Source organism: Ambystoma mexicanum, chromosome 1p, assembly GCF_040938575.1.
Source record: "Ambystoma mexicanum isolate Mex_15411 chromosome 1p, UKY_AmexF1_1, whole genome shotgun sequence".
Classification (NCBI taxonomy): Eukaryota; Metazoa; Chordata; class Amphibia; order Caudata; family Ambystomatidae; genus Ambystoma; species Ambystoma mexicanum.
The window spans coordinates 1,042,147,055-1,042,174,942 of NC_090921.1; the positions used below are offsets into that span (position 1 = coordinate 1,042,147,055).

General features: G+C 48.0%; 1 protein-coding gene across 2 annotated transcripts in view; it reads left to right on the plus strand.

Moving 5' to 3' along the window:
* The window catches only part of LOC138447857 (palmitoyltransferase ZDHHC1-like), a 1,205,337-nt gene that overhangs the window by 133,534 nt on the left and 1,043,915 nt on the right, over nt 1-27,888 (plus strand). For both annotated transcript variants that reach the window (XM_069604299.1, XM_069604307.1), the window contains one exon: nt 19,746-19,964. In XM_069604299.1, coding sequence (XP_069460400.1) covers nt 19,746-19,964 — 219 coding nt within the window. The remainder of the gene's footprint in view (nt 1-19,745; nt 19,965-27,888) is intronic.

A 27,888-nucleotide genomic window follows, 5' to 3' on the forward strand; every position in this document is an offset into this window, starting at 1 on the left:
GACCACGAATGTGTCCATTTCAGCCTCTTATTTACTGCTATTTGATTACATTTTACTGGATGTCATTGCTCCTCTTGACCTCTAGAGACTTGCTCACTCTACCTTGCATAGACTTTATACACTTGTAATTGTCCAAAATTTGGCTCTTGCAGATGTTTTCTTCTTGCTTAATCTTTGAAATATGTCTCATGTCCATGACATCTGCCTCCCTTTGTGCTTTTCAGCTATTCCTTAAAAATAGCCTTCTTGTTCCCAAGCCAACATCGGCTGCTCTTTGTTTTGCACACTGAGCTGTTTTTGCAGCATCTCCTGACTCTCCAAACCTGATCGGCTTCTGAGATAGTTGAATTGAATATTTACAAGAGCTGGCGCCCATTTTCCAGCAACGGCTGTCCCTGCCACAGTATATATATTCCTCTATAGCAATCTTTTCTCCCTTGCGTTACTGCGTATTTACACTTATTTATCAGTAAATTACTTTATCTTCTTTTGCATTCATGATTACTTTGTTTCGTACATATTTCTCTTATTGCTTCAGTTACATCGTCACTCTTCAGTATTTTCATATCATTTCAGCATGGCTTTGCATATTCTTTTTATGACATCACTTTGCCCACGTCAGATTTCCATCAGCGCTCCATGATGTCAAGGGTGCGTGCTGACATCCTTTCATACGGCATCCTTTCTCACTTTCAGTGTGAGGGTACATGCAATACTGTTGTGTGAGTGCATATCGTCTTTCATACACTTGATGGGGTGTGGGCATAACGCATGGAGTCCCACATATAGCCCGTCTCCTGCTATTCCAGTATGACGACAGTGAGGGGGCAGGAGCTAGGGAAAATGCATCCACCTGCTCCTCTACATTGTCTAATGTAAATTTCCAGGTATTCAATAATTCAGACCTTCTCTGCATAAATCTTTATGAAGGCAAATGTTGGTGAGTCATTGTTTATTTTGGGTACAATCCTATTTATTGAATGAGGCTGTTGGACTTGCTGACCACATTGCTAACTTGCACAAGTAAATGTAATGGAGAGGGCATAACAACTGGATAATTGCAGGGGTGGGGAGACTCACGTGTTGTTCAAGTTCACCTACCTGACTATTGTCATCACAGAATACGAAAGGTGAAATTAATTACTTGGGCCTGCTTGATATTCAAAATGTGCCTGTGGACTCCTTTCCTGTTTTTCCAAAACCTATAGTAGAATTGATGTATCTAATGAGATATCAAGTATCAGGGAATTGAAAATGCATACATTGGGGACCATGCACCAGCTTCAATTTAAAGGATCTTTATGGGATAGCCCAATCCAAAATGGTGGAGAGTCATATATGCTTTCCTGAGTAACCTGGTGGTCTCAGAGTAGACAGCTGAACATAACAATCCTTTAATTTAAATAAACTTTTGGTTAACTGGGATACTTTCAAATTGCTAATTACGATAGGCCATTCATCCAGCCATCTTATTTTGAAATTTAAATTGGAGGAGGACAGAGCATTTTGGAATAAGTAAAAAATAGTGGCATTTCAAAAGGTTGCAGGGTTCTCTGATGAATCTTGCAGAGTCCTCACAAAAAACCCTTGCTAAAGTCTCCCCCGACCCCCTGGGCGGCCAGGGGAAGGAAGGCTACCTGATCCCGACCCTGGGGGTAGTTTTAGCTGGGAGGATCACCTGTGAGGAGCAGGTCCCCAAGGACTCAGTTGGGAGTGGCTCTGTATTCTTTATCCTCAGAAGAGGAAGAGTCTGTAATATCTGAATCTGTAATGGCTTGCTGTCAGAAGGAGCTGTTCGAGGGGATTGGGTCCTCCGACGTATTCCATATCTATGACATGCAATCACCACAGCTGTGCTGCTTCGGAAAATCTTCGGTGTCTGCGTCCTGTGTCGATGACGTCGATACGCTGCCCTCGAGGACGACCTCCGACGTCACTGGATGTTATAAGTAGAATGCACGACGCCCGTAGCCTCAGTTCCGTTTTTTCTGTGAACGTGTTTGTTTCGGAGATCTTGGCGCGCCTCAACTCTTTGGAGTTTCTTTTCTTTCTCGGTTCTTCGAACTTGTTCTTATTGTGAAGTCTTTCTTCGTGAAGATGTCTACCTCGTCTTCCACACCACATCCGGGCTTTAAGAAGTGCGGGGACTGTGGGTCCAAGATGTCGGTAACGGACTCGCACGACACCTGCCTCTGGTGCCTCGGGGAGGCCCATGACACGGATGACTGTCGACTGCCAGTCGCTCACGTCCAAAGCCTTGCGGGAGCGCAAGAAGAAGTTATCAGTAGGTAAGGTGTCCAAGCCACGGAAGTCGAGGTCTGCAGGGCTTTCGACGGATGATTCGAGGGGTGACTCTCCGCGTCGTCGTCGGAAGGCCAGTGGGTCTCGGTCCCGGAGTCGGTCCCGCCCTCCTCTGCCTCTTCGAGGCACTCCCGGAAGCGCCGTCATCGGTCGCCTTCCCCATCCTCATCCTAGGACTCCACCCGTCGGCGGGTCGCTTACCCCACCAAGCATGCGACGCCGGAGGAATGGGCTTCCTTCGGGAAGAAAATGTTGGCGATTCTCGAATCGCAGGGCACTGGTCAGTCCGTGCCTCCGAGTGGGGGTCGGTCGTGATCGGTCGAGAGAGACCGCTTGCACGCCTTCGGGCTCGGGTGGTCGGCACGATTCGCGGGAGAGGTCCCGCTCGGACAAGGGGAATCGTTCTCGTCATGCCCGTTCCAGGTCCCGGTCCTCGATGCGCTCGAGACCGTGTGCACCTGTGGTGTCTTCGAGGAAGACGTCGACGCCGGTGGCTCTGGCAAAGGTCATGCATGGCTTTGTTCCACATTCTGTGCCTTCTTACCGCCAGCTTGAGTTTATTTCAGAGGTGGATGAGGGCTTGATGATGGCATGGTTCCGGATACAGTGCCGGACGAGATTCTCTCGGGCCATAGCCAAATTGAGGTCCTGCGGCAGTCCCTGCACGATGCCACGAGGTGGATATTTGTAGGCCTGAGCCTGGCACTCATGGCGACTCCTCGTACCGGCGCCTTATGTCCAGGGTATCCGAGTACTTGGGATGGTCTGCTCCCCCAGGGGATTTTCTTCAGGATGACCTTACGGATATCCTCGACCAAGGTCCACCAACTGACCTGGTACTGCCGTTCCATATGGCTCTACAGAGGAGGGTGGCGGCGGCTTGGACTGCTCCAGAGAGTCTCCCAGCAGTGGGGAAGTCTTTGGCTCGAAAATACCGCCCAGCCAATAGCGACCCCTGCTACTTGACCAAGCACCCCACTCCGGAGAGTTTGGTGCAGGCGGCTATGGCCCCGGCAAAGCAGGCTTCATACCCTACCATCCCTCCTGATAGGGACGAGAAGGTTTTGACGGCTAGGCGAAGAAAGTGTTTTCTCCAGGGGGTATGGCTCTTCAGTCGGCCATCTCCGTTTGTGCCTTGTCACGTTTCCTACACACTCTGTGGAACTGTGTTTCCTTAGCGGCTGAACATATTTCCGAAGGGGACAAACGGGATGGTTTCCTTGCCATGGTTCAGGATGGCAAGGATGCCATGTGTGAGGCCGTTCAGTCGGGTTTGGACATGGCAGATTGCATCAGCCCGTCCATGGCGGCGAGCACCGTGATACGCAGGTTTGCGTGGTTGCGGAAGTCGGGGTTTGCTCCTGATGTGCAGGCCCGGCTCCTCAACATGCCCTTTGACGGGGAACATCTTTTTGGCAGCAAGGCTGACGAGAGCCTTGAGAGGTTGCAGACCTCCAAAGCTGCAGCAAAGTCGTTGGGCGCTGCAGTTCGCCAACCTCCGCCTTTTCGTCCTAGGGCACAGCAATGGAGGGGAGGTTCCTTTCGTTATTACTCCTCCTTTGGTAAAGCGAGAGGAGCTGCCAGTCAAAGGGGCCACCGTAGGAGGCCAGAGGTGGAAAACAAGGTACTCGAGGTGCCAAGGCCGCTCCCCTGTTGCCTCTTTGCCCTCAGGCACTGCCGCAGCCGCTTCAGCTCAGTCATGAGGCCATGTCCCATGGTTCGCCGGTTGGGGGGGGAAGGCTGACGCAGCATCTTGCAGAGTGGCGCGCCATTACTTCAGATGTGTGGGTTCTGGAGATCATAGCCCACGGCTACTGTCTTCCTTTCCGGCAGAGGCCTCAAGACAATCCACCGGGGAATCTCTCTTTGAAGAGTCCGTATCCGCTCCTTGCGCAGGAAATTCAATCCGTGCTGGAGAAAGGCGCAATAGAACTGGTGCCTGTAGCAGAGAGGAACAGGGGATGGTATTCCCCTTATTTTTTGATTTCCAAGAAAGACGGGGGTTTGAGACCCATCATGGACTTGCGCGGTTTGAACAAACTCCTCAGGAAGGACAAGTTTAAGATGGTTACTCTCTCTCAAGTCCTCCAGGCCCTTCAGCTTCAGGACTGGTTGATGTCTCGACCTCAAGGACGCTTATTTTCATGTGCCGATACATCCAAAGCACAAGAAGTACCTGAGGTTCGCAGTTGGCGACTCGCACTTTCAGTTTCGGGTCCTGCCGTTCGGATTGACCTCCGCCTGAGGGTCTTCACCAAGCTCATGGTAGTGGTGGCAGCGCACCTCCGGAACGGGGGGATTCACGTCTACCTCTATCTGGACGATTGGTTGATCAGGGTGCGCTCTCCCGAGCAAGTCCTGGATCATCTGTCCATCACCTGCCACTCCCTCCACAAGCTGGGCTTCTCCCTCAACTTAAAAAAGTCCCATTTGACACCAACTCAGGGGCTCCAGTACACCGGAGCTGTGCTCGACACGTCCTTGGGGCAGTGTTTTCCTCCCCAGGTGAGGGCTTATCACATTCAGCAGATGGTGCACAAGTTTCAGCTTGCCCAGAGTCTCCCAACATTCGAGTTCTTGAGATTGCTCGGCCTCATGGCATCCTGCATTCTTCTAGTGCCAGAGGCCAGGTTGCGAATGAGATCTTTGCAATGGGCACTCAAGCTCCAGTGGTCTCAGTCCTCCGGCAGGTTGTCGGACCCTGTTCAGGTGCCGTCCTCGGTCGCCCAGGACCTTCTGTGGTGGGCCGTTGAAGACAATCTGATGAAGGGGGCTCCATTTTGGCTACCCTGGCCGGAGGTGACGATCGTGATGGACGCATCCCTCACGGATGGGGAGCTCATGCCAACGAGTTGACAGTCAGCGGTCGTTGGCCTCCATCGGAGTTCAGACTCCATATCAATCTGTTGGAGCGGAGGGACGTCAGGCAGGCCCTGAAGGCTTTTCTGCCGACTGTGCGAGGGAAGAATGTCCTGATCCTGACGGACAACATGGTGGCCATGCACTACCTCAACATAAAGGGGGGGGGGCGGGTCACTTCCTCTGTGCAGGGAGGCGATTCTGCACTGGTTCTGGGCAATCCAGCAGGAAGTTTCGTTCTCGGCAGTTCATCTGGCCGGAGACCAAAACGAGACGGCGGACGCTGTGAGCAGGCAGAGCATGATCTCTCACGAGTGGGAGTTGGCTCAGGAGATTCTCCTGGAAATCTTTGCCATTTGGGGGACCACTCAAGTGGATCTCTTCGCCTCCAGTGTCAACCGGAGGTGCGAGAGGTTCTGCTTGTGGGAATTTCCTCCAAAAGGAGCCTTAGGAGACGCGTTCGTGGTGGAGTGGTCATTCCCACTGCTGTACGCGTTTCCTTCAGTCCCCGTCATCCCGCAAGTACTGCGGAGGTTACAGAGGTTCGGTTCCCCGATGATCCTCATTGCTCCGGCGTGGGCCCGGAGGACGTGGTACCCGGACCTTCTCGACTTGTCCATCTGCCCTCCACGTCGTCTTCCCTACCGAGACGATCTGCTCTCACGGAAGGGGGGGTCAGGTTCTCCATCGAGAGGTCAGATCCCTCAACCTTCATGCTTGGTTTCTGAAAGGTTGAGGTATAAGGATTGGGACCTCCCTGAAGACGTGATGGAGGTGTTGCTCTCAGCCAGACAGGCCGCAACAAAGTCCCTCTACCGTTGCCGTAAGTTCTGCGACTGGTGCAGGGTAAAGAATGTGGATCCTTTTGCATGTGACATTCCCATGGTTCTGTCTTTTTTGCTTTCTTTGGCTCATACAGGCTTGAAAGTGGGTACCGTTAAAGGTTACCTGGCGGCGCTGTCCATATTTAAGCGCTCGTCTGAAGTGTTCCTATTTTAAAATTCCTTTAATTTCTCAGTTTCTGAAAGGGCTCACTAATGTGTTCCCTCGTCACCTTTCCAGGTGCCCGGTTGGGATTTGAACCTTGTTATCAAGTTTCTGATGGGTGCTCCGTTTGAGCCTTTGCATTCATGCCCTTTGAGACTGTTAACTCTTAAAAACTGTATTTTTGGTTGCGGTCACTTCCGCTCGCAGAGTGTGTTACAGCCACTTTCAGTTAAGCCACCCTTCACTGTGTTTCATAAGGACAGGGTTGTCCTTAGAGTTCGTCCTTCCTTTCTACCGAAGGTGGTGTCGGAATTTCATTTAGGCCAGAAGGTTGTTCTTCTGGCGTTTTATCTTCCTCCACATACTGGTAAGTATGCTCCATAGGCTTGGTCCTAGGAGAGCGTTAAGCTTTTATATTTCATGCATGTCCCGGGTCAGAGTCGATGATCAACTCTTCATTGGTTACGCTGGAAAGCGTTTGGGACAAGCTGTGACGAAACAGACTTTGTCTCACTGGATTATTTTGGCTATCTGAGTGTTACCGCTTGGCGGGTAAGGACCCACTGGTCGGCTTGCGGACCCATTCTACCAGGGGTATGGCTGCCTCTACTGCCCTGCAGAGGGGTGTTCCTATTACATCTTTGATGCAGACACCTGGGCTTCGGTACATACTTTTGTATGTCACTACTCGCTCGATTCCATCCGTGGGAGGATCTGGCCTTTGGCAAGGCAGTCCTTTACTCCGCAATTTGATTGGGCATTCTAAATTTCTGTTTTCTAAATTCTTTTCCCACCTCCTTGCATTGGTACTGCTTTGGGAGCCTGTCATAGATATGGAATACGTTGGAGGACCCAATCCCCTCGAAGAACAAGTTACTCTCTTACCTAGTAACATTCTTTCGATGGGATGGTTCGACAACGTATTCCATATCTCTCCCTCCCTGCCTTCCCCGCTACAGAATTTCTTATGCGATTGCAGCTTACGTTTCTGCAAGGCTTTGTGTGTCAGACTGGCAGAAGACTGGTGCCACACGTTCTGGGAAAAAACTACAACTGAGGCTTCGGGCGTCGTGCATCCTACTTATAACATCCAGTGACGTCGGCCATCGGAGGAGGTCCTCGAGGGCGGCGTATTGACGTAGGACGCAGACGCCGAAGATTTTCCAAAGCAGCACAGCTGTGGTGATTACATGTCATAGATATGGAATTTGTCGTCGGACCATCCCATCGAAAGAACGTTACCAGGTAAGAGAGTAACTTGTTCTTCTTTACCAACGCCATTTATCCTGATGATGGTAAAATCAGTTCTCACCAATCTTGTAGTGGGATTAAAATCCTCTTCCCAGAGTTAAACACAAATGTAGAGGTGAAAGCTGGTGTCCAGCAGGGGAATATTAAAGTTGAATCTTTAAACATTGCCTTTATTAGATTCTGAGAGTCCTAATTCCCCTAGAGAACCAAACCATCCAGTAGAACTTTGTGAAGCTCCTTTGAAAGGGATAATTAAGAATAAAGGTAACGGTGTGAATAATAAGCTTGCACGCTACAACTAAGTATAGTTGCGTGTGCATTTCGCCCGAGTAACGGCAGTGGTAACTTCATCCGCTCTGAACCTTGCTCCCAGTGAGGCCACCATATGCCCTCATGGCCGACCACCCAAACTGTTATACCCAACTGTACTATCGCATGCTCACTACTCTGAATGCCAGCCATAGCTCCGTCATCATTATTTGACCCCTTTGTGCTCGTAAAATTGCCTATTGTTACTACCAGATATAGTGTGCTCTTTTGTAACATTCTACTGTTCGCCACAGTGTGCCCACTTGACATTGCCTTCCGATTGCCAGATATTGTGTGTCCTGCTGACACAGCCAATTGCTAACTATTGTATGCCCTTTGAAAGCACCTATTGCCAACTGCGAGCCATTGTGCGCCCACCTGAAATAGCCGCTTGTCAAATTTTGCGTGACCTTCTGAACCAGCTAACTGCTAGCTATTACATGCCCTAAAATTGTCTACTGTCAGCCACTATGTGCCCACCTCAAACAGTCAGCTATTTTGCGCCCCTCTGAAGCAGCCTACTGCTAGCCACTAAGTTGCCCTCATACCTCAGCCCACATGGAACCAGCCTACCCTCACCCATACGCCTCTTGCCTATGCTGAGCTATACTGCATTTCCCACTTCTCCCTCCCACTCACTAAAACGTACATTAACAAGTCTCAGGTGACCTCTTTACTGTGCCTTACCATACCTATCATTGCCTTAATTATGTCCCCCTCTAAACACGCACCTTGTCCCACCACGGACAGAAATGGTAGACTCCAAGCTAGACTACCCCGCCTCTACGAGCCTATGTTACAACAACAAGGCCTTTAACCCCCAACATAAACATACCTCATGGTACCCTAAGCTATGTCCCAACCTAACTATACCTTGCAATAATACTACTCAATCTAAACTCATCCCAATAAAAATCCAGAACACACCTAACGTAACCATACTATTTGGAGCTTTGATCAATGCCAGGTACCTAGTGGCCCATGCCACTGAAATAGCTGACAACCTATCCTCTGATAACCTTGACCTCCTGGCAGTCAACGAATCATGGCTGCACGAAGCAGCAGGTCAGCACTCTCTCTAGCAATTCCGGAAAACTATCAATCAGATTGGACAGACCCAACAGCAGAGGAGGCGGCTTGGCCGTTATAGCAAAAACTAACCTCGCTCTAAGACTACCAGCTCAACCTACCCTCAAATATTGCGAACTCCTCATAGCCAAATTGCCTATCTCCAACTGCCACACTTTAACATAACAATCTACCTAATATATAGGCCACCTGGCCCTATTGGGACCTTCGAGGAGGACCTATCCAGCCTCTTAGCCAATAATACAAAAGAGTCCTCACAAATCCTACTACCAGGCGATTTGAATCTAGGATTTAATGACCCTGATGACAAACCAGCCCAATCTATAGCCACTATGCTAGCTGAACATGGCCTAACCCAAAAAGTCATCACCCCTACCCACAACAAAGGAAGGACTCTGGACTGAGTCGCCACCTTGAACTGTGAAACCACCATTACCAAAACTACCCCCCAACACTGGACAGACCACTACCTTATAGACTTTACATTATCTCTCAATAAACAACAAAAAAAAATATAACTCCAGATAATCTCCTGCCATTACTAATGCCTACCATCAATTCTCTTCCTGATAACCTGCATCCAGAGCGCCTGGTAGAAAGCTACAATAATGCTTTGAAGAAAGCACTAGATACTATTGCCCCTCTAAAACTTCAAAAAAGTAAACAACAAGCACACCTAAACGCCTGGTTCACCCCCCACTTAAAAGAATTAAGAATGCAAAAAAGGAACCTAGAATCTAAATGGCGCCATACCCCATCTGAAGAAAATAAACTGAAACTTTAAACTCTTTGCTAATAATTACAAATAAGAAATCTTACTCACCAAAAAAAATCTTTTAATGAAAGAATCTGCAATGCAAAATACTTCAAACCAAAATCTCCTTAAAAAAAGACACCCGACACCCAACGAGACACCTCTGATCACCTACCCTATGACAACAAACTCACCAGGCCCGGATCCATTCAAAATCGCCAAAATATCCACTCTGGAAACCGAAAAGATTATCGCATCCCTCAAACCATCCAATTGCAAGGGACCCAGCCCAGCTAATTAAGGATGCTGCAAGGGATTTAGCCCCCTTCATAACCAAACTGATTAACGCATCCTTCTCCTCCAATACTATGCCTAGCAACCTAAAAGAGTCTTGGGTTCTGCCTCTCCTCAAGAAGCAAACCCTAGACCCTGCTATTCCCACTAACTACAGGCCTATCACCACGGTACCGTTCCTTCTCAAGATGATATACAGAGTAGCATACCTACAAATCCAGCACTATCTTGAGACTAACCAACTCCTTGGTGCCCGCCAATCAGCATTCAGACCGCAGCATGGCACAGAGACAGCCTTAATTGATCTCAAAGCACAGATCGACAAGCACAATGACAAGGGAAATACCGCTATGCTACTCCTCCCTGATCTGTTGGCGGACTTTGATCTGGTGGATCACACAGTCCTGTGTAAACACCTGGCTTCGGCTGCCCACTTTTCAAACGAGGCCATAGACTGGATCCAATCATTTTTGGATAACCGCACAGAGTCTTCGCCACACTGGCATCAGCAGACCCTATTAAAATAGCTTGCGGTGTACCCCAAGGTTCTTGCGTCTCGCCAACTCTGTATAATATCTTTACCAAGCCCCTATTTGACAAATTGGACAGACTGGGTGTCACATACACTAATTACGCAGATGACACTCAGATCCTCATCCCCCTTTCGGGCAATTTCATCTCCGATACGGCCTTGGTAAACAAAATGTACCTCATTCAGGCATGGATGGCCACGCATGGCCTATGCCTGAATGATAGCACTGAAATCCTGCTCCTCGGATCTAATGCCAACCTAGAAAAACTCAGCTCCAACTACTCGGCATTTAATATTGATGGCAATATAATTACAGTGGCCAAAGCAGTAAAACACTAGGCTTTCACCTTGACTCGGCCTTGACATTAAAGAAACAAGTAAACTCCTTAGCATCCTCTACCGCCTACACGTGCAAGCTCATTAGGGCAAGTAGAGCTTTCCTCACCCAAGCCAGCTGCATCATCATCGCCAACACCCTAATACTTTCCAAACTTGACTATTGCAATGCCCTGTATTTGGGAGCCAAAAACAAACTTCAAACATTGTAAAACAATGCCCTTACAACTGCCCTCAATTTACCCTCCAAAGAACACATTTCCAACAAAAGAAGAGAGCACAAATGGCTTAAGGTCTGCGACAGAATCTCACTTAAGACATCATTACTAACCTTCAAATGTCTTAACAACGCAGCCCCCCCACCTAGCAGCAAGAATAGTGAGAAAAATATCGACCCGCCCACCAGAACCGTCAATTCCTACTGTCTACAAATACCTAAATTTAGACCAAAACAAAACAGGTGGCAGCAGCTTCCCAGTAAAGGCAGCCCAGTACTGGAATGCTCTCCCACTTAACATTAGAACGGACCAATCCTACTATAGCTTTAGGTGGAATACTCTCACATGGCTATGCTCTAATGACCCCCAAGATTAACCATGAATGACTTCATACCTACAGATCTCACCTATTCTGACTGTATATATGTATATTCTTTAATTGATTTGTTAAGTTTTAATGTATCAGATTTATATTTTTGCCTTACCCTGTAACTAAGCTTTTAAGTACTCATGTTTGTCTGTTCTCTGTTGCGCCCAGCTTCCTTTGGGTTTGCTGCACCATACAAAATCAATAAACAAACAATTATCCCCTAAAAAGTAGAAACTTAAACATTGGGGACTTCAGGAACCCAAAGGCAGCAACGCGAGCGGACGCAGACAGCATACCCGATGAGTTCACTTGTGTGTTGTGACCCAGAGAGCTCCGTAGTCACCTGCTGGTCCGAAATGGGTCTTTTTAATACTGAAATAATAGAAAAGAAGCAAAGTGGCAGAAACATAAATATGAAGCATGTCGAACTGATGTAAAACAGAAATTTGCAAACCAAGAGAATTTAAAGTTGCAGAATAAGAGTTTGGCAAGCAGACCAACAGACTATCATTGTGAGTGTAAAGGTCAGAACAATTGTCAACAATACAAGGGGGCAATACTGCTAGAAACATAAATAAACCAGTATTGTCCAAACCAAGAGGGAAACATTAAGAAATTACTTGTTTGTAAACCCTATTGTCAGAGGAAGCAGCCGATCTAAATGAGCATTGCTAAGCTAAAGAGGAACGGAAGTGAGAAAAAGCCATTGTCAGCACCGGGTTAATGCAAGAGGGGGAAAACAAGAGTGACAGGAAGGCTGCCCTTCTGACAAAAGGTGTACAGGATGAGAGGAGCATAACCTGCATTGCATGTGGCAATGAAAAGTGTAGAACAAACGGAACCAATGTCTCATGTTTTACCCAAAGTAGTCCAAATTGTTGATCAAATTATTAGACATTTTGAGTTGTATTTAGATAAAACTAACCACAAGAGCACTTGTAGAAGTAGTAGTTTAACTAGTCCTCGTGACAAGGGACCCACAAGGCAGGTGAGTGGACCAGGCACAAGTTATTGAAGTACTGTGATGTTGTTAAAAGTGTGGAAGAAGTGGCGAGTAAACAAAGCACATTGTGAATCATTGTGGAAACATCCTGATAAATGAACAGTACCAATGCAAGTGTGTTGTGAGTTATTACAGAATCATCCTGATGGAAACCTTTTTGTTGTTTTTGATGAACTGTGGAAACTTCCTTCTACTTTGAAGAAAAGTTGTGTAGAACGCTATACCTCAATTTGAGGGACCAAAGCATTGTTGAACAGTTTGAACTATTAGTTACATTCAGTGGAGAGACTTATTGGAGCTATATTGCTATATTGCAAGACTGGATTTACGTATTTTTTTGAACTGTCGGATGAAATCCTGTTTGAATCTGGGTAAGGGAGATTTACCCATGTTATAAGGAGAACCAGTTATTTGATCTTGAATATAACTGCTGATTTTGTTGAATCTGAATTGCGCTATGTTACCTTATTGCAACCCTCTGCATTATCCAAAAGGTCTTCTTGGGCCTGGGGTCTCAATACCTTCAACTCTCTCTTCCTAAATATCTTCCTTCTTGAGCGCTTTGCTCATCCACCTCCAACTCTCTCAGGGTCAGTCATTTCTCCAAGCAACGAGTTGGTGGTAGATCTTTCTTCGGCTGGGGCCTCCCTCTGGAACAGCCTTCCTGCCTCTCTGAAAATTGAGGAGAACCATCTCCGGTTCCGGAAGCACCTCAAGACCTTCCTCTTTGCTTCTGCTTTCTCTCTTCCTCTCCCCTGCTGAAGTCCTGTCTGATACTTCATTGGTCACCTGGCTAACCTCTGATTCTTGCTCCCACGCCCCCCTGACAGTTGCACACCTGCACTGGCCCCCCTGGCTACCCTGGCCCTCTGGGGCTGTTTCTGTATCCCTACAGCCCCTACCAGCACTTGATGTCTGCACTTACCCCGCACCTGCACTTCTTATTTAGTGTTTTTATTTATTGCCCTTATTTAATTACTGTTATCCTATGCACTGCACTCCCCCCTCGCACTTTTCCCTTTCCCCTCCTCTCTTGCACTTGTCCAATCTCAATGTCACCTGGCCTAATAAGATCTTTGTCTCTGTCTTCCCTCTGTTCCCCTCTCTTGCCTCGTCGCGCCTTGAAAAACATGTGTATAGGCGTGTTATAAATGCCATATCACATCATATTGAGTTTGTTGTATGTACTGAAGGCTCATTGGCTACCTTTGTGGGCAAGCATTCTCTTGGGGATATTCACTCATTTACATTTACACGCCTGTGACAAACTTGAAGTATTCGAAATGTGCTGAGAGGTAACAGATGGGCTAGGGAGGCTACCTGCTACGTGATGTCAATCACAGAGGTATATGGCAGATGGCCAGCCTGCCCTTGCCCCAGCGCCCCCATTCCCCCCTTGCTCCCCTTCCCAGCCTCAGTATTAGAGCAGATAGTCTGGTCCCAGAAGGAGGAAATGAAGCAGTGTTTACATAGGAGTGTTGGGCATGTTTGTACGTAAATGATGATTGTCGGGAGATGGTAGGTAAGAGAATTGACATGCAGTGGACCACGGATAGCCTCTTGTGACTGGCTCACAGATTCAGGGTAGGTGGCACGGGCATGAACGGCAAACACAAGATGAGAGGAGAACACACAGGTAGGCATGGCAGAATTATGACCAGTCACTGAAAGGATCACTAAATTGTCTGCAGGTCCGCCTGGGCAGAATAACTTGCACAGCTGTGGAGGACTACTGTGTATGTATAAAAACTATTTGGTGGGCGCGTGCACAGGGCCTGTGCAAATTGTGACCTCGTGGGGAGGGTTCGAAGGACCCTGCTGGAGCCCGCCCACCTCACCTTACAGTTGCATTCAGAGATTGCAACCATAGAAATGCCCATCCATCCTACTGGCTACTGCTCTTATTTATTTTTGTATTTACAATTAGAACCTGCAATTCTCAGCAGTCTTGTCCAGGGCCAGTTTGAAAAATGTTGTGAGATGATAATAAAGGTGTCAAGCTCTCGTATAATTTCTTGGGAGGAAAGCTATGAACCTTTTGAGCGTCCAAAAATACTTTACGATTAATGATCCTCCTACGAGAACATGCTGCATTATACCCATTTATGTCGCTGTTCTCTTATGATAGTAGCACTGTATCTTTTCAAAAAGGTACTATAATTGGGTTTAAACTTTTGCTAAGGAATATCAATCAGGACCTTGCCCATAGAAAATTATAGTTCTCCCCTCGGTAACTGTGAAAACGACTTGAGTGAAAATCCCTACTCATTAATTGAAAGGGAATCGGGCAAGAAGTGTATGTGCGCATGTTCATCCTTAATCCTTATTTAGGAGTATCTCTTAATTGAGTGTGATTGAAAATCTAAAATGTATGACAATGTATTTTGAACACTTCTGACCTCAGGGTGGATAGGAAGCAAAATCAGTAAGTACTGTTTAAAAACGTTGAATGGATCCATTATCACAACTCTTCACTTATAGTCCAAAGTCTTGTTAGCAGCCCAATGGGCTAGAAACAGTAGAACCCTGGGGTAGAGTTTACTAAAGTCTGGAACAAAGCAGCCATAGAGCAACCGTCTCGAAGTACAAACACTAGAAAGGCAAATTTTCAGGCTATTTGGTCTCTAGAAATAGTCATGTAGCTTAAGAATATTGAGTTACGGACATGCCCAAAACTACACAGGGTTTAGAAGTTCCTAATAGCTCGATGTCAAAGTTTACTTGCCCAATTAATTGTATTGTGCAACAATAAACCCGTGTTTTATTCTTCAAGTGTTTAGGCTGAGGAGGGAGGGTTTCTTAACGAATAGATGCTTTTCTATTTGAGGTTTTGGGCAGGTGTTTGCCACACATTTGCTTTCATAACCAATATTAAAATGTTATTGAATTATAGTTTGTACTGGTTATGATACAGGTCAGATATGCACTGATCATAGAAGTGGATCTTGTGAGCATGTTTGCGTCAGTTCTGTGTGCAGGCTGCAGTGGTATCTGACACGATCAGGACCAATAAATGAGGCCATTCCTTTTAGCAAGCATGACATCCTCTACATTAATCTCCCTGTCTAGGTTCTGCACGTTGTGGGGCGTATTCTACATTAGGATAACAGGGTTCCAATAAACACAGGCTTTGTGTTAGGAAGATCACACTTCACTGTAGTGTAACACATGAATAACGGTTATATGTGATATTACCAAAGCAAATTTCAGAATGGTACATTTCATCACGACCAAAATACTGAAAAATACCTATTTAAACAAATGGGGGTGGTTTCCTCCCACCCCCCTCTCAATTATCTATTCCTTATAACGCCACCCCAACCCATTTTAACCCCTTATCCCTCTACATATATTTATTTAATATTTTCGGTATTTTTCGGTATTTGATCGCAATTAAATGTAAAACTCTGAAATCTGCTTTGGTAAATTGACTCGATACCATGAAATAACAGGCAGCCTGGCTAGCACCAGTTTTAATGACCGGCTCATTTTGTGTGTGCATTTCCCTAGTCCTAGACTATGATTGATGTTAAAGGTAGGCTAACTACATCTAACCAGTTTTATACACAGAGAGGTTACAGGTGACTATTAATGTGCCTGAAGATATTTGATTTAACTTGGGTGGGGTTAGGGGCGGGCGGGCTGTGCCAGGAAATTTGAAACTATGGCACCTGAAGCAAAGGGGGATAAACATATTTGCCCAAGATCACATATTTGTTGGTCAAGTGAGAAAGCCAAGATCAGGCTCCAGATCGTATAGCTCCCAAGTCATAAACATAGCGCCTAACTACATCTCCTCTCCTTCACACGTATTGATTTAATATATCACCTAATGCTGGTGTTACTTTATTTGTAAGTGTTCCTGCATTTCTCAGATAAGAGAACAGAAGCATGGCGAAAAATGTTACACAAGATCGCAAAACCAGGATACAAATCAGTGGATTTGTTTTCTCCAAAATAAAAGGGGTTTCTGAAGGGACACCTCGCAACCCTTGAGAAAAACTAATAGCACCTCAGCAAACACTGAGATGGCAACCTGGTCACTCGAAGCGAGAACAAAATCCTCTTCAATAAAGTGTTATAGCATGTAAAGATACTTGACATAAATTTCCCTTTATAATCATAAGGTACATTATTTCTCAAATAACATAATTAGATTTATTCATAACAGTCTCCTGTTTAACTCAATTGAACACTTCCCAGAATTCAACACGAAACAATTTTGTTATAACGTGATTAGTATCAAAAAGAATATATGTGCATTTATTTTCATGATTGGTTCAAAACATTCAAAGAAATATATATAGCACAATCAAATAACAATCCTATGTTGATCTAACAATATTTCCTTCACATTGTTCATCAGCAAGTCGATCAACACATCATACGACGCGTTTCGGAGTCCTTTGCCCCCTTCTTCAGTTATGGATGTTACTTTATAAATTCCCCTATCCGACAAAAAAGAAGATGAAGGGTTTCAATCAGTAATTTCTAATTTTATATCCCAGTCCAAGTCCATGTGCACATATAAAGTAAAGACCTTCACTAACCTTGTTATTCTGGAGTAACTCGAACCCCTCCTCATGGAATCTGAATGGGACCCTGAGTGGATTTCACCAAATCTGTGGACAATAGTCAATAAAATGTTTAAGATTCTTGTAGTTTTTAACACATGCCATGTGCCACAATGATACATCAAGTGTGAAAGAAAAACAAAACGAATAAAAAATAGTCAAATGTTACCTACTTGGTGAATGTCCAAAATGTCATACTTGGTGGTCACCATAAATTTCCAACTGTAGGCTGCTGTATTTCAACCAATGTGGATCTATAAGAGAAACCACCCATGTCCATAAGATTAATTATAAACAAAAAGATTTAGAATGCTACTTCAGCAACTCCCAATGAAAAATAAAGATGTTGCCCTTTTGGTACTCACCATTCTATGTATTCTCTACGACACCAAAGACCGGGAACAGGGAGAACAGCTGCATGAGCAGCCTCCCGTCCCCGGCTTCGGTTATAACTACTTTCTAATTGTGTCACGTGATCGCCATTCCGATCACGTGACACGTACCTTCAAACACTTCTGGAGTTAATCAAGCGATTATATATTGAAATAACTGCATCGTCGTGAGGCTTACGTACTGTATTCCCAATCTCTTCGATTTATAGACATTTCCTACTTATGTCACGTGATTGCAATTCTGATCATGTGACTAATGACACCAAACTCTCCTCGAGTTTATCAGGTGAATATATTAGGATTACTAAATCCTTTCAACGTTGTTTCTAACTCGTGGCACATGTATCTGCAGGGCCATCATCCCATAAAACTTCCATGCTGATGATTCACTTTTGAATTGGGTCACGTGATTGCGAGCCCGATCACGTGACTCTCATATGTCGAGGAGTAAAGTTCACAGATGTCAACAGAGAATATTTTCATTGGAAGAGTTAGCATCAAGTGCATGTAAGTAATCAAAATTAAACCAAGAAGTAATGACAACTAGACAAATATAATAATACGGAAATCAATTTATTTGTAAGTGTTCCTGCATTTCTCAGATAAGAGAATGGAATCATGGCGCAAAAAAATATACACAAGATTGCAATTTTGGACAAGTGGGAAAACTAGGATACAAATCAGTGGATTTGTTTTCTCCAAAATAAAAGGGTTTGATGAAGTGACACCTCTCAACCCTTGCTCACTGACTCACACAAGTTGCAAAGCAAACCACAGTGAATGCAAACATGGGAGATGGTGATTTGCCTAAGATAACACAATTCTTTCTAGTGGGGAAGGTTTAGATTAAAAACCAGATATTCTGATTCCAGTATTGGCATTGTGCCCATTAGACTTTAATGTATTGTTTCCCATCCTCTCATCACCTCTCCCTTCCTTCCCCTATCCTTTCCTTTACTTCTGCTACATTTATGTTCTTGTGATAAATTTGGTGTGAAGGTGAACATGAGACTGTGGGAGCATGGATGGAAGGTGGGTCTGTCAATTGGTTGGTTGGTGGGTGGATGGACAGTGCGCAATGGGCCTGGAAGAGGTGGGGAGGGGCATATGATTAGCGGAGAGGTTGATGTGCTGGTTAGGGGGGTGTTAGGAATATGCCTCTGTATGGGGATTGGGTGTAGTTGGGTACTCCCCGTGTGGCAGTGAGTGGAGTATGCAGATGCATCTTTATGGTGGTGGTTGTTGGGTGAAAGTGAGCATACATCAGTAGCCGTTGGAATATATAGGTGGTCGTGATTGGGCTGATGGATGTAGAGATGGGCATGTCTGGCGGTTGGGATGTCCCAGGGTGGGCAGAGGGCGCTATGACTGCGGGAAAGGAAATGGTGGTGATGAAGTGTATACCATGGCAACGTAATGTCTAAGCCATTTGATTTTTGCCATTTTTGATAATCCTGCATGAATTCATAATGCCTAATTCAATTTGGTGTTGTGTAAGGCTAATGCAAAATAAGGTTAATGCAGTTAATCCCATGCCTACTCCATATTGCCAATCCCAATATTGTTCATTACTGATTAGCACAATGATGATTTGCTGTATTGCTAATAATAATTAACCCACAGGATGGTCCTTACTATTACTGTCTCAATATTGCTAATCCCGTGCCTGCTGTCATTAGTGATCTCTTGCTTGCACATCTTGCTCGGTGTCCCTGGCTCCACATCCTGTCATATGGACATACTTGCTGATCCTGTCTGACATAGATATTGATCTGTGAGGGGCAGCAATGTGGGTCTTATTAGCCAATGCACTTGATATGAATTGGACTTTGAATTCAGAATTTGTCATGGTTTATTTTCAAAAAACTTTGCTGAGAAACCCCCCTAAATAGCCCTAACATCTTTATGCTTCCTACCTCATTAACCATATCTCTGTCTGTGTGTAATATTTCAAAATGATCCATGTTTGTGTGATAGTTTTTGTTTGACAGACTATTTGAAGGACTAGCCACAAATTGATTTGGAACTGTAACCAATGGTGATAGTATGTCTAGCAATTTATTTTAGCTTGTTTTGGTTACAGACCCCATGTGGTTCTTTATACAATTGGTATGACTGTCTTCCGGATTTACAAAGTTACGGTCTAGCCTAAATGTTAAACTTTAAAGACCACCACCTGTTCATGCATTGCTATACCACAGTTTGGAAAAGTTGAGATCTTATTCACTCATACTTGTGCAAGAGCTCTACCCCACCTGGCGCTGCTTTTCAGCTGCCTCTTAATGACGTTGGGCATTTCTACGATGTAGCAGACTACTTCTTGTGAATGCAATGTAGTTTAGAGACCAGGCCCTTTCATTGCGATCAATTATGTGATATGTTGATGTCTTTGTTGGATATTGCAGCTGCCCATCGTTGTTTAGGCCTGTGAGCTGAGGCCATACCATCATGCTTTTTTTTTCTTTTTTGCTTCTAGATGAACATCTGCACTAAACATCATAATAAGACAGCACCTGCGGAGGACAGAGGGATCCACTCAGAGGAACCTCAACAACCCTCCAGAACTAATGGGTGGAGCTGGCCTCTACACCCTCTCCAGATACTCGCCTGGTTCACCTACTTCTTCTTCACTGTGGTTGGCTTTGGCATTCTGATACCTCTTCTGCCTCCTCACTGGATGCCTGCTGGCTACATTGTATCCTTTTCTAATAATTCATTAAATTCAGCGGCTTTGATTGCTTGCATGTACTGAAAATTTAAATTGCACACTTGTCAGTTGTTGAAACTTGAAATCACTCCTTTTTCCGTTTTCAAAGCATGCAATGGCTGTCCCCGATTTATGTGTTGTCACATGTGATCAGTTCAACAGTCTGTCATTCAACAGTACTATAATCTTTCACTGGACATTTGGTTATATACTTGGGGCTTCCATAGCTCATGTGTCTTTTCTAGTGGTGGTTGTGAAGGCACTAAATCGGACTTCAAAATATTTGCACTAGCCACTGACTAGTATTAATCAAGTCCTGCCGAGTAATAAATGGTTTGCTGTGTGTATGTGGAGAACTGCGGAGCAAGTGAATATTTATGACTGGCTAGTAGCTTGGAATGTTTAAATTTTTGCACCCTCTAGTACATTATTCCTCACATTCTGTACCCAACTTGGAAGAGACTATTCTTTAAAAGTCACAATTTTTATATGTATCTTTCTACTAATGATTTGGTAGAAGGATATCATGAAAAACAATAAATTCATGGTACAGTTCTGACTTAAATCTTCACAAACGCCTCATTCGTAAACAGGAAAATATTTGGTATTGCCTTAGATCTGAAGTTGACTTGAGTATATTAAAAAACTATGCACTTGGAGAGGAGGACGCTTATTAAGGAAGCTGAGAGAGCTTTCAAATGGATTGTGTCCTCTGATGTATTACTCAACTTTTTTTTTTTTTTAAACTTCTTTTTATTATAAGCCTGGCAGCAAAACACAGGCGAACAGCGTCAGGCAGTAGCAATGTGAAAGAGTAGCGTACATAGCGTAGGTATGCAGAGGTTACTACACATGATGAAACATTCAAAGAACAAAATTCAGTCACATCGTGAAAAAGGACATCAGGAAACTGACTGGGGTGAGGACCCAAGCTGGTGTGGGGAAGCGGGGGGGGAGGAGGTGTCCTGAGTCTCGACTAGGTCAGACATATATAGGAGCGGAACCTGAGCCAAATGTTTCTAGGTCTGGAGTGAGTGGGTTGTAAGTGGGACCAGGCTTCCTCGGAGTCAGAGGCCCACGTGACTGCTCTCAGCCATTGGGCATGTGTGGGAGGCAAGGGCCGAAGCCAACAGAGCAGGATGGAGCGCACCGCGAGAAGCAGGCAGAGACCGGCTAGTTTCTTGGAATCTCGGGGGAGGCCTGGGAGATCATGAAAGAGGCATACCAGCGGAGAGAGAACAATGGGGTGTTCAGTTACAGCGGACACTGTCGAGCAAACGGCCTCCCAGAATTGTGCGAGGCGGGGGCAGGAGCAGATCATATGGATGTAGTCGGCATCATCCTGGCCGCATCTGGGGCAGCTGGCAGGGTGGTCGGCGGACATACGGTGTAGTCTGATCGGGGTGTGGTGAAACCTGTGAAGCACTTTGAATTGGATAAGTTTAAACCGGGAGTTGAAGGAAACCCGTTGCGTGCGTTCGCATAGGTGGGTCCAGCGATCATCAGACATCTCAACACCGAGGTCCGCCTCCCAAGCACGTTTCAGTTTAGCGAAGTCTGGGACCGATCTGGGTTGCAGCATGGTATATAACCTAGAGATCCTACCCCTCGTAGGGCCGGGGGAAGTGAGCTCCTCAATGGCGGGGTCGTCAGGTGGTAATGCAGGGAATGTTTGGTAATGCTGCTTAAGGGTCCTACGAAGGGATGCGTATTGAAGCCATACACTCCGGTCTCCTCTCAGGGGAAAGGGGCGGTCGGGCCACTCGACGAATACACCCTGATCAAACACGTCGCGTAACAGCTCGAAGCCCGCGTCCGCCCATCGGCGGACCGTACCCGGTGGAACCCGTGGGACCCCAGGGAGAAAATTCCAAAGAGGGAGATTGCCATAGAAGGCGTAGGCAATCCCCGTCAGCTTCCACATTTTTGCCAGTGCCGGCTGTGCAGGCGACCGGATTCTGTGAGCGCCCCGTGCCAAGGGGGCGGGTTGCAACACCAGGGAACGGATATCCCGGTCCATAACCGCAAGCCTCTCAAGTCGGACGTGCGGGGCAGGATCCGTAGTATTAAACCAATAGGAGGTGTATTGGATTTGTGACGCCAGCCAGTATTTAAGAAAGTTAGGGCACCAAAGCCCCCGTTAGACATGGGAGTGGAAAGGGTCCCAATTTTAAGGCGGACCGCACCCGAGTGCCAAAGAAAGGAGTTCACGGAGCGAGTCAAGTCGCGGAAAAAGCCCACCCCCGGCCACAAGGGAATGTTAGCGAACCTGTAGAGCAGCTGGGGCAACACCACCATTTTCAGCAGACCTATCCTGCCAGCCAGAGAAATCGGGGGTTTGTCCCAGACCTGGATCTTAGCTGTCAAGTGTGTGAGATACTCCTGGTAGTTTTCATGGAAGGTCAGCTCGCGCTGGCGAGTCACCACCGTCCCCAGGTAGGTAAATGTGGTTTGGGCCCATGTGAAACCAAGGGTGTCGGGAGGGGGAGAGGTACATTCCGTGAGCGGAAAAAGAGTGAATTTCAAGCAATTCACTTTAAGGCCCGAGACTCGACCGAAACGGATAATGTCCGCTAGTATAGGGGGTAGGTTGGTGGAAGGAGAGCGCACGAACAACAACGCGTCATCCGCATAGAGGGACACTATGTCCGTCTGTTCCGCGGAGCGGAGGCCCCTGTGAGCATGGAGTTGGCGGAGCATGTCGGCGAAAGGCTCGATTGCTATCGCAAAGACCAGGGGAGAGAAGGGGCATCCCTGTCTCGTCCCCCTGGCGATCTTGAAAAGTGGGGAGTAACGGTCGACAGTGCTGGCAACCGGCTCGGAGTAAAGCAGTCTGACCCAGGAAAGAAAAGAGGGGCCGAATTTACAGCACTCGAGGACCCGCCACAGATACCTCCATGAAACCGAGTCGAATGCCTTTTGCATGTCAAGGGCAGCAGCCACAGCGTGTGTCCCGGGACTGATTCTGTCAATAATGTTGAATAGGCGCCTCAGGTTCAGGGAGGTAGAGCGACCCGGGATAAAACCGGCCTGGTCCGGGTGGATAATAGATGGCAAGAAGGGGGCCAGCCGGAGAGCCAGAGCCTTGGCAAATATCTTGACATCGCAGTTTATGAGAGAAAGTGGGCGATACGAACCGCACTGCGAAGGGGGTTTACCGGACTTAAGTAGCACCGTGATTGTGGCCTCACGGAGAGAAGGGGGGAGCACCCCGGCCTCCACGGACTCCTCCCAGAGAGCCAGCAAATGAGGGAGCAGTTGTGACTTGAAGCGTTTATAGAACTCGACCGGGACACTGTCCGAGCCAGGGGTGCGGCCCGAAGATAGGGAATCAATAGCGACCGACAGCTCCTCCCGCGTGAGAGGGGAGTCAAGGGGACCCGCGGTCTCCGGAGACAGAGTTGACAAATGGAGGGCGTCGAGAAAGGAGTCGATCTCCGCCAGCGATACCTCATCAGCGTTGGAGTACAGGGATTCGTAGAAGGTAAAAAATTCCTTGTTGACCTCCTGTGAAGAGACCGCCATAGAGCCATCAGCTCTCTCAACCCCGAGGATGTGCGGGGACCCCGTCTCGTGTCGGATCAACCAAGCCAGAAAGCGGCCGGGGTGCTCCCCCTCCCCATACCTCCTCGCCATGCCAGGGTTATCGAGGAACCTCTGCTCACGGTCCGCAAGAGACCGGAACTTGTCCAGTTCCTCCCCGATGTCAGCCAGGTTACCCGGGGTAGAGTGAAGCAAACATGTAGCCTCCAGGGACGAAAGTCTAGATTCGCTGGTGGCGAGGTCTCTACGGATCGACTTAAGGACCCAATTCTCCTTGGACAGCGCAATCCCTCTAATATACACCTTGAATGACTCCCATAAGGTGGCATGGGACGTAACCAAGCATGTGTTGGTCCCGAAGAACTCCTCGATCGCCAACTCAAGCTCGGAGCAGAACTCCGGGTCAAGTAGGGAAAGGGGTTTCAATTTCCAGTGTCGGATGCGGGCGGGATCGGGACCCCAATCTACGGTAATGGTGACAGGAGAGTGGTCAGATAGGGTTCTCGGAAGGATCATTAGTTTGGTGACGCTCTTGACCAATACGTTAGAGATCACCCACCTATCAATGCGAGAGTAGGAGTCATGAACAGAGGAGTAGAAAGAGTAGATGCGAGAATCCGGGTAGAAGAACCTCCATGCATCCACCATGGCCAGACGGGGAAGGGAAGACAGTGCCGCGTAAGCCGCCCTGGAGAGATGACGGGGCCTGGAGCCTGATCTATCTAGAGCTACATCAAAGATCGTGTTGAAGTCCCCACCCCAGAGGATTGGAACAAGGGGGAAGCCATCGAGAAGGGAGGTGACCTGCACATAAAAATCCGGGTCATCAAGGTTAGGGCCATAGATGTTCAGAAGAATCACTTCCTTGTGGTGCAGCATGGCGTGAAGCAATACGTATCTACCCTGGGGGTCGATTGTCGAGGAGATGAGGGTAAAATGGAGGCTCTTGTGAATGAGGGTCATGACTCCCCGGCTTTGAGAGGAGTAATCGGTGAAAAACCTATGGGGACCCCAGGACTTGGCAAAATCATGCAGTATACAGAACGGGCATGAGTCTCTTGAAGAAAGAGAATCTTGGATCCATGGCGCTCGGCCTGCAACTGAAGTTGTCTCATCTTTCTATAATTCCCCAGTCCCCGTACGTTCCAACTCATAAAGGTCAGGGCACTCTCCATCACAGTGTGGCAGTGTTTGGGATTAAGTAGAATGTCAGTGACCAAAGGGTCGGGTCAACGGTCCTACGACAACAGTTCCAGAGTGCCTCAGCACAGTCCGCCTTCGCTGCCAGTGCTAATTTTCCAATAACAAAAACCCCAACATGACCCACCCCCGCCCACACCCCCCCCAAACAGAGGGATGACAAGACCATCCCCTTGCAAACAAAACCAAAACAAAGGCATCAGCGCCTGGGGGTCTGAAGGCCTGACTGGCCGTATCGCTCCGGGTTGCAGCAGAGCAAGTAGAACATAAGGCGCCCACAATGGAGGTGAAATGTAGATTGGACAAAGTTCTTGCAAGTAGCAATCCGGGCGGGCCCTGCAAGTTGAACTGAGCAAGCAGGCTACGGGATGAAGGATCAACGTGGCCCCGGTACAGGAGGGCGGGAGGACCCATGCACCCCCCATCGGGGACCTAAGATAACTGCTGAACCGAGGTCAGGGGAGAGGGATCAGCCAGGGAAGTGTTCATCAATGAATTTGGAGGCCTCTTCTAGAATCGTGAAGAACAACACCTGATTGGCGTGCTCTATGCGGAGCTTGGCGGGATAGAGCATAACATATTTGATTGAGTGGTCTCGTAGCCTGCGTTTCACTGCCTGGAAGGTCTTGCGTTCCCGCTGGACAGCCGTTGAGAAGTCAGGGTAAAGATGAATCCTTGCACCGCCCAGTAATAGCTCACCTTTGAGTCTTGCGGCCCTGAGGAGGGCGTCACGGTAGTTCAATACACGAGCTATGATAGGCCGAGGAGGGGGACCGGGCCTAGGTTTAGCCACCAGGGCGCGGTGTTCCCGCTCAATTGCGAAGTGTGGAGAAAGCTCGGGCTCATCAAGGAGCGACAGAAGTGTGCGCTGAACAAAGTCCTCCATTGGCTCGTGAATGTCATCCTCAGGGACCCCGATAATGCGGAGATTATTGCGCCTCGAGCGGGATTCCAAATCTTCATTTTTCTTTTCCACCTCAATGACCCGGTTAGAAAGAGCGACAACCTCGGTGCGCAGGGCACCCAGCGCATCCTCAGCGGAACCGACCCGCGTCTCGACCTTCAATACACGGCTGTCAGTCCTCTCAGTGTGGGCCTTAATAGAAGATATGGTGCCGTTCATATCATCTAGTTTTGAGTGAAGAGCGGTGAAACCCTCTCGTATAAAATCCATCATATTCTGAGACTCCGGGGCTGCGTCGGGCGGGGCGGTAGAGGCCTGCTCAGCAGCCTCCCCAGATGGTCTCCCCGCAGCCTTCGCGAACATATTGATGGAGCTCTGCTTCCTTGCACCCCCTTTGGTCATCCTGGCCGTTACGTAGATCGAGGAGAAAGAAGGGGGAGAAATGAGAACTAGATACTAGTGCCGAGGCACGTCCTCCAGGTCGCCGGGACCGATGCGTATACCGGGACAATGTAGGCGAGGAGCAACTAGTGGGCTCACCTAGAGTCCGGGGGGTGAAGAGAAGGAGAGGCTATGACCCCTCTTAGGCTGGGGGGCAGGTGTCGCTGAGACTGGTGGCGAAGAGGATGCAGCAGGCCCGAGCGTGCCCAGGCGGTGTAGGACACAGTGGCAGGTACGGAACTCCAGAGAAGCCCGTGGGGGCAACAGCGTAGTTTGTTCCCCGGCTCCGCAGCTCCAGGACACAGGCAGCCTAAGGGCAGATTGGACGTGGAGAGTGCGCCGCGGCCCGACGGGTCACGGTGTCCAGGGCGACCCAGTAGGCCTCAGGTAGGCGTCAGCAATGTCGGGAGAGAGGCAGGACCAGGGCAGGGGTGGGGGGGTCCGCGCCGCCACGGACCCAGCAGCTGCGCCGGCCCCAGTGCAGGGGGATCACTCGCAGGGTAAAATAGGAGCCAGTTATCGATCCAGGGCCGCAGCAGCCAGGCACAGCCCACGCCCCCTACCTCTCGGGTGCTCCGGTGTCGATGGGGCCCCTCGGGGCCCGGCCGGTCAGCGCCGGCGAGCCTCGCGAAATGGAGAAGAGGCCAACAGTCACCGACGATCCTGGCCGGGAGGCGCAGAGGAGTGAGGAGAGGCCCGGCTGGCCGCGATGATCCGGCGCGCCTCGCCGGGCGGGCGTCCCTCCCCCAGAGCGGCCCACAGCGCTGCGGCCTCAAGTTGGAGGAGAGCCGGCGCCGCCGGAGCCACGGGGCGGGGAGAGCAGGAGGTCGCAGCCGCTGGTGGAAAAGGAAGGCACAGCCCCGTCCACGGGGCTCGCAGCGGCTTCATGCTGCACCCAGCCGCAGCGGCGGGGCTCCTGCGGGATCGGGCGAAGTCCTGCAGGATCTCAGGTAGCATCAGGCAGAACGAGACAGGATCGATCGCTCTGCTGATCCGGAGCTCGACGTTTAAGCGGCCATCTTGGTTGCCGCGCAACAGCGCCCTATTCCTCAACTTTAGGTATTTCCTTTCCAGCTTCAGCCGCTTTGGAAAAATTGTTCCCTCGACAGAGGGCGCTGTGCACTGGTCTCATTGTCCTGATGTTCCTCCAGGGCCTCTGTCGGATGGTCATCGTCACCAGTATATGTAGCACATGCAGTGCCTGTTGGCTTCAGTTCTGTTTTTGCAATGCAGCTTTTGCTTTGAGAGAATTACAGCGCGCTTTGGTTCTTCATCAAATTTTAATTTATGTCTTTGCTGTCGGGTCCATCGACGCCGAAGACGGGTATAAAGAAATGTCAAGACTGTGGGGCAAAAATGTTGATCACCGATCCCCACTGCGTATGTCTTTGGTGCCTGGGCATGGACCATGGCACGACATATCGTGATTCCTGTCAGGCTATGACCGACAAGGCTCTAAGGGAGCGTAAAGGTAAATTAGCAGTGGGTAAGATTCCTTTGAAGACCCCTATTAGTATTTCAAAAAAATGAAAATCATCCGACGAATTGAGAGATTCTTTTCGATAGAAGAGACCCAAGAAAAGATCTTGATCACGTCACTCTTCATCTAAGAAGGCAAAGAAAAGACATCATAGGTCTCCTTCAATATCAAGTGATTCCTCACCTGAGAAAATTACATGCCAGTCTAAATCCGACTCCCTGGCTGAGTGGGATGTATTTCGAGAGAGATGACTTAACTTTTTTTAGAAGGAGGCCAGACCCCCTCGGAAGAAAAGCCATGCCCCTGTCGCTCTGTGTAAAGATGACAAAGGGAAGTCGAAAGCT